We start from the raw sequence: 15,735 nt of genomic DNA, 5'->3' as shown, positions 1-15,735 counted from the left end.
TTTGGGCTAGTAAAAAGGACAATGGAGTGAAACGACAGAAGTCCTTCTGTCTTCTAGCTCAATGCAGTGTGGCAGAATGGAACAAACACTGCAACGGGACTTGTGAGGGAATGAGAGAGGTGAGCTAACATTTATTAATCACCTACCACATTACAGCCACTGAAGACTGAATTCCAGACCAAGCTATCATTTCACTACTTCTGTGATCCTAAGTAAATCTCAGGTATTCCATTTGAAAATCAATGAGGGAGACTAAGAAAGCATAACAGTCCCTCTAGTTCTCTGATTCCATGATTCCACAAACATGATCACTCAACAACAAACGTATTACTGTTAAACATAATAAAGTTATTTTAAAAGTCTTTTGCTTTGTTCCTCTCCAATCCACCCTCTATATACCACTAACAAAATCATCTTTCTAGAACATCAAACTTACTTTATCACCCAATGCTTAAAAACCCTTAAATGGCTTATCATTTAGTGTAGCACAAGATAAAGCTGTCCATGATCAGCCTTACCTACTTCTCCAGCCTCTTCCCTGCCCTCCAACCCTGTCCTCCAGCCATAATAATTACTTAAAAGTTACCTGAAGAAGTCTGACTGTTGCGTTCCTTTAAGCTTTTGTTCATGCTGTTTTCTTAGCCTGGAGGGTACTTCTCTCTCTCATCTGTAGGGTATATCCTTAACTCATCTTTCAAGACTCAGCTCAAATATCATCTCCTCTGGGAGGCACTTTCCAACCTCTGAATGTCCAAGGCAGAACTGACCTTTAGGCCCCCACTCTGCCCCCTACATACCTCTATCACAATACCTATCACACTTCATTCCATCTATATACTGACACATCTCTCTCCTCCCACTAGACCCATAACCTCCTTGTAGATTGAGATCTTGTCTGACTCATCTGCTTCCTTAGTGCCTAAGACAGTGCTTACAAGAGACATTCAATGGATATTTGATGGAGTGGGGAGCAGAGGAACGGAAAACATGAAAGGAGGCAGAAAAACTCAATTAAGATGGCCTGAAGAGTGGAGAATAGTAGTATTTATCAGTACCACTATCTTTGGCCTTCTGCTCTTTCCCTACACTCTAGTCTTCAGAGAGCTTATTCATTTTCTTGGCTACAGCTACCACATCTATGCTGACGAACTGCAAAACCACACTTTCAAGCATTATTAACCCTCACCTCTCCACCAGCTGTAGGTTCTTCTCTAACAACTGGAACAGCTTTCATTTGGACGTTTCATTGCCACTATAAATCCAAAACATCTCAAACTGAACTCATCATATTTCCCTAAGAAATGAGGAAACCTCCCTAACTTCTTTACCCCAGTCAGTGTCTCAGAAACCCAGGCTTAAAATGCTATCATTATGTTTGATTGATCACTCTCCATCATCTTCCACATCCAGCCCGCACTGATTTCAACTTTTTCCTTCACAATCTCTTTGTCACTCTTTCCCCTCCTTAACCCACCCTCCACAACTCTAGCTCAGGCCTCATCACTTCACACATCCCAGCTGCTAATCTCCCTTCCCTCCAAGCCAATCTATTTCCCAATATCATATTACAATCCTAATAAAAAATTCTCAGTGGTTAGCTATTTTCCATCGTTTAAGATCTAAACTTATAAGCCTGACTTTTAAGACCCTCTACAAACATAGCTCCAGACCATCCTAACCACCTGTGTTTTACTACTATTCACTGCGACTCAGGTCAGTCTCATCACTGCCCCAAGAACATTCCAAGTACATTCCTGCGCCCAGGCTTCTGCTTGATCCCTCTCAGCTCCAAAATTAAATGATTTTTTTGTTATTTGCTTCATTTTCATTTCTTGTACCTAATACAATTTTTTTTTAAGATCTGGAGTAAGTTACAATTCCTCTGTGACATCACTCATAACTACCTGAGTACTCTTCTCCCAAAATACCTATGGTATGAGGTCTGTATTATGCAAATGATAATACACTTTCACATTTTAAAATTTTCTCTGGCATAAAGAGGCTCAACAGGTATTCATTCCTTCCTATTCCCCTTACTCCCAACTAGGCTGTAAATTCTTCAAGGGCACAAAACTGTCATTTTTCCTAATCCTCCGTACCACTTAGTAGAACTAAATTCACAGCAGGTCACTAAAGATAACAGCTTAGTAGTCTCTCCTATCAAAAACTATTTCTTATAGTATAAGGTATGAGATAATCCTAAAAAACACAGTTAAAAATAATCCTGAACTAAACTGTATAAATTAAGATGCCTGATTTTTCCATCTCTGAATTTTAGCTCAGAAATACTTCAATCTCCTGACTTAAGTGGTAAATAATAATCCTGTGCCCATGACATCACAAGCACATAGTTTGGTAATGATTATGAGAAGGCTGGGGGTAGGCAAGGATGAAGGAAAGCAAGTCAACTGAAAGAACAAGGATGGAAGAACAGCTGTGTGATTTTTTGGTTTACTTCTTAAGTGTGGACTTCTCCCCATTCCTTTTTCTTTTTTTTTTTTTCTTAAATTGGCCACATTTTCAAACAAGTTTACTTCAGGAGGAAAAATCTAATAGATTTTCAAAGGAGCTAATATCTGAAGACCTTCTACAAAGCCCAAGTATTTCGAAAAAGCCAGCTTAATCTTCAACAATGCAGTATCACGCAGTAGGACTCTTCCAGATATTGTGAGTAAAGACTTATTCAGGCTGCAACATAGGCATCTTCTACCAATAGCTCTTAGGAATAAGGCAGACAGCCTGAGGCCACATTGGACCCACACAGATTTTGAAAAGAAATTGGTCTTCATTAACATACTCAGTATAGCCCAGTCTTAATTACCCTCATATGGACTTCTCATTTTATGGATTTCTGAGGCAAAATCTTTAATTCAAGACTGACGTTTCTTCACCATCAGTATACTTTCCTCACTATCAGGTAATTCAGGCTTAGAAATGCAAATTCATTTCATCAGTATGATCCCCAAAACACTAAAATAAGTCTGGTTTTTAAAAATAATGCATTTTCAAACCAAGAAATTTCTTTCTGCAGTTCTGAATTACCTAAACTAGTGCTCCCTACAATAGCAGAGATAACTGAAAGTTCAATGCACTGGAAACATGACACTGTCCTTACCATAAGCTCTTGAAGAGAATCCAGCCATAGCCTTGAGACTTCCCCACAGGTTGGTACATCAGACAGTCACAAGCAGAGCTCAACATGGTGAGTAAGGTGTGTAAATACAAAAATTTCTACAAGGAATCTTATGTCTCCTGGCTGATCTCTTTAGGCCAGGATGGTCCAGAAGAGAAGTACGAGAGTCACAATTTACCGAGAGTCACAATTTACCGGTGCCTGACTCCTTGTCCCTGAGTTCTTGGATCAGAGGGCTCAATACTTCTCATTAAATCCATCCTTTGTTCAAGGACCTACAATGACTCTATTGACCCTTTCATCAACACCCAACAGAGTCTGGCCTCTGAGTCCCCTCCACCCTCTCGCCTGCTCTACCCATGACTTGACCAACCCACATTTTCTCCAGTCACTCTCATTTATTCTCCCCACAAACACAACTTAGTCATTCATACCATCATTGCACACTGTACATTCTATACTTTCTGCCCAGAAGATCTTTTATCTCCTTTTACTCCTAACACAGAACAACTATTTTATTTAGTTGAATGCTCACACCTATTATATAGATAAGGATGGAGAAGTAAATTGCCCTATATAGATAAGGATGGAGAAGTAAATTGCCCAAGGTCACATTAGTAAAAAGTAGAACCACAATTTGAACCAAGATCCATCTAACTCCATAGCCCATGACTCATTATGACTCTAATCCATTGCCTCCCAAGTCCATTTCAAATTTTACTGACTCAGAAATCTTCCCTAATTTACTTCATTCATACTTTGTTACTTCGAATTTTCTAGTCTCTACATACTTCATTTGTAGCACATTAAACTTGGTTTTGTTTTTATGTTTTTTCTTAAATGTTAAAGCTTATAATAGTCTGCTTTCTCATTTACATACTGCCTTCCCCAACATCACCCTTGTCCCAAGGGCAAGAACACCTGTTTTTATACCTTTTATATCTCCCCAAAGCCTGTCACTGGCACTTGGAAACTGCCTTATCCACAGGAGTGTTCAGTCATTATTCAGCAAGGATTTATTACTTTAAAAAAAATCAACTTCCTTCTTCTATCATATTAAAAAATCAACTAATTTCAGGCATTCATGATAAAACTGTCCTGCATCTACATTCTAGTTACACAGATTTTAATTGTCTTATTTATCAGGGGCTGTTGAGAAGATTCCAGGCTGCCATTCCACAGCTCCTAAGTTTGCATAGGAAAGATACTGCTGAAGTCACACTTCAAAGCATTGTTTCAGGATTTTTCCCTTGATGGGATGAATGTCTGGGGTAAGAAGAACGCATGCTCCCTTATAAAGTCCTCCGCCAGCATACTTAGCATGCTTGAGACATTCAGGAGCTCTAAAACTTTAACAAGTGGCACTTAGTGCCCTCATAACAGTCTGAAAACTTATTTTTAATACTGAGTTATTCCATCATAATTCACTTGGTTACATATATATTGAATCTCAAAATTCCAAACAAAGCCTTCTGAGAACTGAAAACAGTGATGGGCTATTGGGCTGCCCTACACTTATTCCTAGAGTTTATTCACTCCTTCAATCCCCACCCCCAACCCCTGGAATAATATATGTAGTTCAACTAGGAGAAGTTGCTAAATATAGATATGAATTGAATTTGCCAGATATCATCACTGATATTGGCACGAACTAACTCATAAATTAAAACAACTATTGATAGTCAACAGACTCTGGAACAGCATGTGTGATTTTTAAAAATCAGATATTACCCTTCAAATTAAATCATTTTCAATAGGGGTCCCAAAAGAAAGAGATTAACGAAATGAAGCTTCAGGAAAATTTTCACGTTGTTGGTAACATAACTACACAAAGTCCAACTAGTAATTAACAATCATTACTACTGGTCAGCCTGCCTTATACAAGTCAGTAGACAGCCCTTTCTTTGGCAAAGGTTTACTTTTTTTTTTCACAAAGGAGTCTTTGGCATTAAATGAAAGGGATAAGTCAAAGCAGGCAACAACAACAACAAAAATAGTAATAGTTTGGAAACTATCTTCCTTCCATCTTTCCTTCCTGCTTGAATGCGTACTGTCCAAAGTGGATATCTGTTCAACTCTAAATTATTCATGTTAATGGATGATTATCGGTAGAAAGGTGCTGATAATCCGAAATGGAAAAAATCGAAAAATAATCTATTTCAGTTTTGGAAAATCTTTTCAGCGTATTTATCATCTCAATTATTCCTACCATGAGCTAATTTGTCTATTCATTTGTAATCTCTAAGTACATAGTAACTGGCCACTAACTCAGGGAGGTGCTCTGAGGCATGCTGGGTAGCTAGTGGAAATTAGAACAGACCGGTATTCAGCTTCCAGATGAGCAACATCAATTTCATTTATTTTACAGTTCTGTCCAGCCTTCAAAATATCAATAGACTAGCACAGCAGGTTGGTTACTAACCTTTAAAAGAAAGGCTCGGAAAAACAATGAGGACAAAGAGTATAACTGTTTGCCCATAATGTATTCATTTGTAAATTATGCACAGCAAATGCTTAATTACAAGTCTGATTCTCCCTAGGCACCCAGCATAAGCCTCTGCTGTCTTCTCCATCCCATCAAGAATGCAATCTCATTTATTAGGAAAGAAAGTTTCTGTTTTTTAAAGTTATACAGTATAGAAAATGTTTTTAAAAGATTTAGGACTAGCTATCCTTTTGGACCTGCCTTATCACTACCTCTTCTACTTTGTCCTTTCCCACTTTAGAAAAAGGTTGAAAGACAAAGGGATCCAGCGTCCTCTAAGATCTAAATATACAGTATGAGAAGCCAAAGACTGAACAATTACCCGTTTCTGATTTTCTATAAAGTATTTTATACATATATGTACTAAAAGTCAACTAATTTTTGCCTTTGCATTCATGAAAAGAAAACTCCCTGAAGAGCTGGGGAGAATCTCTTACAGAAAATTTCTTTGAACTTAATTTTTATCTCTGTATTGTGCCCAGAGAAGCCACCTGGGCTCCAGAGAGACTACCTAGACCGTGGCGGGGGTGGGGCGCGGGGGCAGGGGGTTGAGAAAAAGAGAGAGGAAGAGAGAGAAGGAAAGACGGAGGGGAAGAGAGAGGCGGAGAGAAGAGACTCAGAGCGCTGGTCCTTGTGAGCCGACAAGCTAAAAATACGCCGTCCCAGTAAACAAATCCCGTTCCATCCCGACCGGAGCCACACCGTTAACCTAGTAATTATGAGAAGAGGAGTGAGATCACGCAGCCCCCGGCTTACTCATCATCAGCTTCTAAAGTTTCCATCGGCTCATGGCAACTTTTCTTTTTTCTAAAGTTCATAAGCCTGCCCTAGAATCAATCTCTCTCTCTCTCTCACACACACACACACACACACACACACACACACACACACACACACTTCTTTTTCGCTCCCTTCCTCCATTACTGGACGCACCTCAGTTTGGCTATCGACAGGGGAGAACAGCTTGTTTTCTTTTTACTTTTATATTGAGACTTTAAAATGAACTTTATCCTACAATGAGGGTAGTACCCTGCACTCCTAGCCACCTTAAAACTCCACCATCCCTCCCCGAAAGTCTAGCTGACAAGGGAGGACCGTCCAAACTGCCCAGCACAGCTGAGGAAGGGAGGCCACGAACGGGGAAGGGGGGCTGGGAAGGCGGGACGCAGGTGAAAGGGAGAAGTAACCGGGGAAAGGTTGGGGCCAAGCAAGGAACAGTCAGGGCGAAGAGGGGGTGCCGAGAGGAGATGGCTCAGGGTGAAATATAATCAGAAAGGAGATGGGGGACAGTGGCGATCAGAGGGTCAGAGTTTGGGAGTCTGAAGAGGCGGGAGGGGCGGGAGCAGACGGGGGAGGGTGACAAGGCGGGGGCTCCGTTACCCTCGCGGCTCCCGGGGCAAGGCCCTAGGCCGGGGCGGAGCGCGGGGCCCGGCTGCCTCTCCTCATTCCTCTGCTGTGACCCCGGGGTCCGGCCGGCCCCTCCCCCGTCGACGATGGAGGCGGAGGCGGAGGCGGTGGCAGAGACTGAGACCGCGGCTGTTGTTCCGCACAGGATCAGGAGCTGGAGCCAGACGGGAGTGATCTGGACTGGCCTCCCCCAGTGGCTTTTTGCCTGCTCCACACTCGGTCGCCACTCCGACTCCGACTGCTGGTTCAGGATCGGTGGTTTTCGGCCGTCCGGCCGGAAACAAGCGCCAGTTTCCGGCCGGAGCGGGTTGGTGGTGACACCCAAGCGGCCCCCGGGCCTCCTCCCGCCCAGCCCCGCCCCGCCCCACCCCGTAGCAGCCCCGCCCTTAGCGCCACTCCCCTAGCTGCGGCCAGTTTGGCGCTTGCCCCGCGCGTGACCCTGTGTTTTCCTGGCCCGTGTACCTAAAGCCCCTGTTCTGGAGAGTTCTTGAACCGAAGCTGGAGGGCTACTGGGTGGACTCTTGAGACTTTGAGGTGTACTCAGTCGGACACAGCCCTTTGGGAAGAAGCAGAAAGAGGCGGGGTAGTTCTAGAAAGGTGAGAGGGATGAAAATACTTAGAATGAGAAGACTGAAATTCTAGTTACTCTACATGATCATTCTGGACTGACCGGAGGAAAATTAACACTTCTTCCAGACCAATCTCCACCCAGTTAAGCACTCTCCCTCCTTCACTCCTGCAGTGAACATAGTGTAAGATGTTAGGGGAAAACCCGAACGAACTTTTTGGCCAACCGAATACTTTTCTCTGTAAATATTCAATATTTATTTACTTGCGTAATGATGATACCCTATTGATATATCTGCCTTAGACTGTTAGCGCAAGCAAAACAAGTTATGTAGTGCTTTTTTGGTAATGCCTATTAACAGCTTTGTACAACAACTATACTGTAGCATAGTTCAATTCACAAATATTGAGTCCCTACTACGTGCAAGGCACTGTGCTCATTGATACTGGGGACACAAAAATGAATAAGACATAATTCCAGGCATCAAGGGTCTTACGCTTTAGTAAAACACATAAAACTGTATTGTATACGGCAGAACTCACATATGTGCTGTGTGATTTACAAGGACCTATGGCTATGGGAGCATAAGCCTTGCCTGGCACATAGCAGACCTTCCATATTTGTTGAATGAATAAATATTAGACGAACGTGGACAGTTTCAGGTAAGAGACATTTAATAAATACCTCTTTATGACAAACACAAAATGGAGCCAGCCCCTGCTATAATCTGACCAAAGAAATGCTAAATTTTTTTAAAGTTTATTTATTTTATTTATTTATTTTTGGCTGTGTTGGCTCTTCGTTGCTGCGCGCGGGCTTTCTCTAGTTGCGGCAAGCGGGGGCTAGGGGGCTACTCTTCGTTGAGGGCTCTAGGCGCGCAGGCTTCAATAGTTGTGGCTTGCGGGCTCTAGAGCTCAGGCTCAGTAGCTGTGGCGCTGGGACTGAGTTGCTCTGCAGCATGTGGGATCTTCCGGGACCAGGGCTCGAACGCTTAGTCCCCTGCCTTGGCAGGCAGATTCTTAACCACTGCGCCACCAGGGAAGCCCAAGAAATGCTAACTTTTAATTCAGATTCCTAACATTGTGGCAACTGGTTTGCATTTTAAAAATGTTGTGCCCATTAGGCCTATTTAAAAACAAATATTACAGTCAACTTTTCTGTCCCCTCACTACTTTCTGAAGTCCTCAGTTTCTAAAGGGAAAGAGGGGAGCATAGACACTTTAGAATTACCCAGCTCAAGACTAGAAAATTGACATCTGAAACAAGAAACTTCCTAGACAGCTATATTTCTTGGGAATATCCTGGATTTAGAGTTGAAGATTTAGGGCCTAGGGCTATACCAAGGCCAAGCAGATCAGAGTACCTAGCATGAGGCACATCCAGGACCAACAGGGACAAGCATGTGGGGACTACAAATTTTAGATACTGTTCAGTGGCAGATTTGAGGAGGAGTAGGATGAGACTTGGTCACTGAACTCCATGGATCACACCCACCCCTTGCCAGCTAAATCTGAGGTAGGAGGAAAGGTCCACAGATGAGGAGCCTCAAAATTCTAAAGCTGTCTTGTTTCACCAAGGCCCTCCCAGGACCAGGTTATGCCCATCTGTTAACTATGTCTTTCTAGTCTTAACTCCACTACCGCAGACTTATTATGACCAGGTGTGACGTTCAAAGGCATTCTCCACCACTCAGTACAAGGCCGACTTTTACTTTTGGCAGTGACTACAAAAAGTTTCCAAATTTGAAAGCTGGGCCAAGTTGCTGGCCAAACTCATTTAAGTGACCACACTTTATAGGCTTGCCTGGAAATTTAGGGGCCAGGAAGTGATGGGGTTGCAGTTGCTTTGTGCCTGTTTCTTGCTCTGACCATCCATCACTCATTGTTGTTTGTGCAGTTGCTCAATGGGCTGCTTGTTTTGGGTCAGCCCAGGCTGTATGGGTAACAGTGTGGTCAGCCGGGCTGGGAGCCAGGCCACCTGGGTTCTGGTCCCAGCTCAGCCAGCCCCTAATCCATTAAGTGATTCCCTATTCCTATGTGTCAGTTTCTCTGCCTAGAAGCAGGGGACCTCTTTTGTAGTGATGTGCAGCCATTCAGGCTATCACTATGCTAAATGCTCAGAAGCAGCTGTCCAGTGTCATTGTGGGAAGTCAGAACACAGGTGATTATTTTTTGCTGACAGGTAGAAAAACAGTAAGGAAAGTAAAAACAGCAGAGAAAACCCTACCAGTATACACAGGGCCACTCAGCCTTATCTGCCATTCAGTACAGAGTTCTCCTCCACCCTAAAGGCCTGTTTACTCATTTTAGCAATTCTAAGGGCTACTCCAAGGAGCTCCCTGAGTTTTCACTTCACTTTAAGCAAGAGCAGAAAAAACAGAGCTTTGCCTTTCAGCAGAGAAACTAAAAGGAGAGATTATTTCAACACCTGGGCTAATGGATAGAGTAGGGGGAAATGTTCAGAGAAAGCTATTTTGCAGCTAACCAGGAAAACAAAAAACAAACCAAAAAAAAAAACACCCGGCAATTGTTTGCATTTATATGCTTTTGTGGTAGAACAGAAAACCAAACCAAAATAACTTCCTTTCCACTACCACTATAATTTAGACCAGTGGTTCTGTGGAGTCTTAAAAACTACATACCGTATGTGCCTAGGAACCTCAGATGACTAACTCAGAATTCTTAGGACTGAGGACCATGAATCTATATTTTTTAAAAATATCCACAGTTCTTATAAAGTGAAACGCTTTCCTACTCTGTGACCCAGCAATTCCACTCGTAGGTATTTACCCAATAGAAATGAAAACAGATGTGCACAAAAAGCTTTTACGTAAATGTTCATAGCAACATTATTCATAATAGACCCAAACTGGAAACATCTCATATGTCTACCAACAGAAAAATGACAAATACACTAATCAAACAATGGAATACAATTTTTAAAAAATAAATTCCCTTTAAACACAGCAACATGGATAAATCTTAAAATCATTTGTTGAGAAAAAGAAGCCATTTATATGAAATTCGAGAACAGGCAAAAGTAACCATGATGATAGAAATCAGAACTGTGGTTGCAGGGATTTCCCTGGTGGCATTGTGGTTAAGGATCCACCTGCCAATGCAGGGGGACATGGGTTCGAGCCCTGGTCCGGGAAGATCCCACATGCCGCAGAGTAACTAAGCCCATGTGCCACAAGTACTGAGTCTGTGCTCTAGAGCCTGCGAGCCACAACTACTGAGCCCGAGTGCCAGAACTACTGAAGCCTGTGCACCTAGAGCCCGTGCTCCGCAACAAGAGAAGCCACCGCAATGAGAAGCCCGCGCGCGGCAACGGAGAGTAGACCCTGCTCGCCACAACTAGAGAAAGCCCGCACGCAGCAACAAAGACCCAAGGCAGCCAAAAATAAATAAATAGATTTATTAAAGAAAAAAAAAGAACTATGGTTGCATATTGGGGGGAAGTGGGGATTGAATAGAAAGGGGGCATAAGGGAACTTTTTGAGGTGACGGAAATGTTCTATATCTTGATGAGGTAGCTGTTACACATGTACATCAAATTGTGTACTTAAGATCTGCACATTTCACCGTGTGAACTTTACCTCAATTTAAAAAATAGAAAACAAACATCTTGGGTTCCTTCATAACACTTAACCAAGTTATAAATTTACATTTACTTGTAGATTATTTCATCGATATTTGATTCATCAGTTAGATTGTGAAGCTCCACCAGATATGTTCACTGTTTTATCTACAGTACCTAGCATAGTGCTTTACCCATGGCAGTCATTCATTAGATATCTATTGAGTGAATGAATGAATGAATTGGCAGTTGAGAACCATTGCTTTGGTAGTACATATCAGACTCTATTTTATAATAGAGTCACATCTAGACTCGTAATAATATAACTGGGTTTATTTCCAGGCCTTCTATCTGCTCGCATACCATTGCTAGATTATGCTTCCTAAAATGTTTCACTGATATTTTCTCTCTTTTCAAAAGCTGTAGCAGCATGTTGCTTGCTTAACCAGTGTCCATCCCCCTTCCCCGCCCTTGCTTATAGAATCCTGATCATGTTTAAGCAGCCATCCTTCCCTATGTGACCATGGGCTTCAGGGGAGATTGACTCCAGTGGAGGGGTGGGGGCTGAGTGGGAGGGAGATGGGTGAAATACTGATGGATCTAAACCAATCACGGGGTTCCATTCCCCTTGCCAGTACTTGGTTTAGGAATATGATAAAATTCTCTTCAATGTGAGATTTGAGGAAATCTGATGGACTTCCTTGCTCCTACAAAGAGACAAAGAGAAATAAGAAATGATTCCCTTTTGCTGCTGAGTGTTGCTGGATTTGGAACTGCTGTTCTGTTTGGAGGACAAGGTGACATACTAAGGATGGCAGAGCAAAAAAAAATGAAAAGAATCTGGGTCTTGGGTGAACTGCTGAATTAGCCAACCCTCAGCCGTCCTCCTTGAAATTCTTATTATATAAGAATACGTCTTCCTTATTGTTTAAACAATTTTGAACTTAGCTTTTCTATTGCTTGTAACGAAAAGCATCTCAGCTAATATAAAGCCATCAACAATTCCTCGATATCTATAGGATAAAGCCAAAATTCCTCAGTCTGCCCTGTAAGATCCTATACAATCTGACCCCAGTCTAGTACTAACTCCAGAATGTGGCTTGCTAATTTCCATCTCTCCAGTGGTGTTCTGCATTCTTTACCATCAATGGTAAATATTAACAACCAGCTCTCCAGGTGGAAAAGACCCTGATTTATAGCCTTTACCAATTTCCATTGTGTAAATATTTCTAGCATGATATATTTCATGCCACTAATATGATGTCACTGAACACAGAGTCAGGAAGAGACCTGCAATGAACACTAGCAAGCCAGTTAGAGCACCTACTACCCACCTTCCTTTCTTCTGTCTATAAGTTTTCTCCCTAGAGTTCAAGGCCCAACCTGTATCATGTCCTTTTAAAGACTTCCCATAAAATCCTAAACTATAAATGGCTTTACCAGTCAATTGGAATCTTAACAATTGCCTTGAACTGTTAGTCTTCACAAGCATTTGCTCATCAGTCAACTATTTAATCAATTACTTTAAGAACCTAGGAATAATAAAACAGCAAGAGAGAAGAGTTCAGTGATACCATTTAAGTTCCCACATCTTCTAAAGGGTTCCTAAGATTAGGCACTAGGGGAACTACTAAGCAGAAAATCCTGCCTCCAGGCCCTAATAGTAGTAAAGATCACTGGAGGTACATTGTTGTAAATAGAACCTATCAGCTCTCAATTATTGCAAGTGCTGGTCCCCAGGAGAGCTATGTTAGGACATTAACTACAAGGCTGTTGGCAAGATTTGGGCTTGTTCCTATTCTGGTCCTGACAAATCCCCTGAGGATGTAATAATGGGAGTTTAAGGCCATCAGAGGCCTAGCAACAGGTAGGTAAAGAAGAGAAGCCAGTTCCTGAGGCTTTGAAGAGAGCAAGTGCTACCTTACCTGATTGGAATGTCATCCAGGTGGGTCAGCTTCATCTCCACCTCACAGGTGACACACCCTCAGGTTTGGAGGAAAAGCAAATAATTAGACTGCCAACACATTGGCTGAGGCAATGAGGAGAGGCCGGGGAATGGAGTGACTAAGTCACTCTGTCCCCTGACTAGGTCAGCACTGGGAGGCAGGCCAAATTCAGGCTACTGGAAACTGACAGAGCATTCAAGGGATAGGAGATGTGAGACTGCACCAAACTCTCCTTTTTTAATGAGACAAATGGCCCATATTGAGCTCTGTGGGTACTGCACACTAAGAATGTTTTCTAAATTATAAATATGTGTTTCTTTCCTGCCTTGGAAAGCTATCATCCAGCTATAAGTGGTATAGTTGAGTGACTATATATATATCTATATATATAGATATATAGACCCTCTGACTATCGCTTTCCAGGTTACTGAACTGATCAGCATTAGGGTTTTTCCCATGTTGCTTATGGTCTGTAGACAAGCCTGCAGATCATAGCAGCTCCTCATAGAGAAGTAAATGGATGATAGTTTTTTCTGCTGGAAAAAAAAAAAATCTGGATTTGAAAAGCGTCAAAATGTTACCTTAGGTTACCCTTACCCTAGCATGTTAGGTAACCTTCCTAGTCGAAGAAGAGATGAAATCCTGAGGTCAGAAGAAATGAGAACAAGACCAAGAACTAGGGAGATCCACGGATGAGTAAAGTACTCTAGGAGCACCCAAGAGAAAAGTGTAAGGCCTGAGGGACATTGATTATGAGAAAACATTGACTATGGGAAAAGAAAGGAAGGAAAACTGAGGGGCTGAAAAATGAGACCTGCTCGAAGAAGGTTACAAGTGCTAATCAGGGATGCTGGCCCTGCAACAGTGTTTAAGTGGGCTAGCTTCCCCCAGGCGGTGCCCTTTTTCTCCTCCCCTGGGGCAGAGATCACACACAAGTGGCAGCTCTGCTCTTACTTGCCAGTAAATGATACTGAATATAGCGCCAGAACGCTTGCCTCCTTATTTAGATCCTCTACAGGAGCAACAAAATGGGAATTAATACCATTCAGTGAATTCTTCTGCTCTTTTTAGGCACCCACCATGTGTAAGGCATGCAAAAATACAATCATAGTCTTTAAGGAGATTTCATGAGCAAGACCAGGCATTAGAAGTCCAAATCCTTCTCTGACACATAGCCTTCACCTAATCCAGAAAAAAAAAGGAAGGTGGGACTTCCCTGGTGGCGCAGTGGTTAAGACTCCTCACTCCCAATGCAGGGGGCCTGGCTTCGATCCCTGGTCAGGGAACTAGATCCCACATGCATGCTGCAACTAAGAGTTTGCATGCCACAGCTAAGGAGCCCTCGAGCCGCAACTAAGGAACCCACCTGCCACAACTAAGGAGCCCATGTGCTGCAACTAAGACCCGGCACAACCAAATAAATAAATAAATATTAAAAAAAAAAAAAGGAAGGTGATGTCGACTATAAAAGGACAATGTGGCCTTTGACTACAGACATTCATTCCTAAAAGAAGCTGAAAGGGCCAATTCTTACTGCCCGTACTGTACATTCTGTCACTGATTTCCTGCTTCCTACATGACTTCCTTTTGATCTTTAGTTTCGTCCTCGCCTCCTTCTCTAGATGAATAGTATTTATAGGCCCTTATGCAGCAAACTGCTTCTAACACTCAGATAATGGTGGTTACTTCTTAACACTGAAGCACAGCCCAGTGCTCTGGCCTATTCTGTGGGATACCCCTAGCACTGGACATACACACACCTACAGTTAGGTTACACCACAGACTCAGTTTGTCACTAGTGTCCCTGCTTAAACCCAGGTTAGTTTTCTTTTAATGTCTGAATCTACTGTTAATACCTCTACATCGAATCATTAAATCTATTCCTTTCACCCAGTTCCCACTGCCATAATCCTAGCTCATGACCTCTGACCTAAGCTACTGTAAAATAACTCCACCACTGGTCTCTTGCCTTTCATCTCTCTCTTCTGCTACTATCCTTCATGCCCTGCCTAAAACTAAGGTCTGGTCACATCATTCCCCTGTTCAAAAACCTTCAATTGTCCTTGAAGCAAAATGTATCTACTGCCAATAATAATAATGATGATCATTATTATTATTATAGGTATATTATAATATTAAATTAAATATTATAATTCTATTACATATATTATTATATTATAATCATACTATCATATACTTATAGAATACGTTTTTTTGGTCAATGTGGTTGGCACTATACATCCCTGAGGGACCAAAAAAATTCAAAGAGCTCGTAGATTACTTTGTGATCATTGCATAAACTGAGAAAGAAAATATGTAATGTTATTGAAAACCAAAATTGACTACAGCTGCTGCCTTTTAAAGGCAATGATGTAATTCATATAGCAAACAAAAATTTCTTCACACTGCCTGCTTCCCCTCACAGAAATGGAAGAAGGGAGTGGTGGCCTTTGCAAGCCTCAGTTGGTCCTTCTGAGTCTCAGGATGGGAACTAGAACTGATGATCCGCAAATTGGCATGACACATTACTGAGTCCTTGACTCTAACAAAAAAAGGAAAATAAAATTATAAAAGGGGAGCCCTGTGGAAGGGGATCAGGAAAATGAGGAGTCTTTTT

The 15,735-nt window shown here is 42.1% G+C and overlaps 1 protein-coding gene across 3 annotated transcripts in view; it reads right to left on the bottom strand.

Moving 5' to 3' along the window:
- Positions 1-7,319, bottom strand: part of OTUD7B (OTU deubiquitinase 7B) — a 52,763-nt gene extending 45,444 nt beyond the window's left edge. The window contains exon 1 of one of the 3 annotated variants that reach the window (XM_082474311.1): positions 6,999-7,319. Coding sequence is in view for 1 of the 3 variants with exons in the window: in XM_082474309.1 (XP_082330435.1) it covers positions 3,116-3,143 (28 nt within the window). In the remaining 2 variants the exon portion in view is untranslated. Of the gene's footprint in view, positions 1-3,115; positions 5,859-6,998 lie in introns of those variants that run through there. The other 2 variants (XM_082474310.1, XM_082474309.1) reach the window with 2 other exon arrangements.
- Between the last annotated feature and the right edge of the window lie 8,416 nt (positions 7,320-15,735).

Source organism: Balaenoptera physalus (assembly GCF_965194825.1).
Source record: "Balaenoptera physalus genome assembly, chromosome: 1".
NCBI lineage: Eukaryota > Metazoa > Chordata > Mammalia > Artiodactyla > Balaenopteridae > Balaenoptera > Balaenoptera physalus.
The sequence above is the reverse complement of the archived record's forward strand: the minus strand, read 5'-3'. Positions and strand labels throughout refer to the sequence as shown.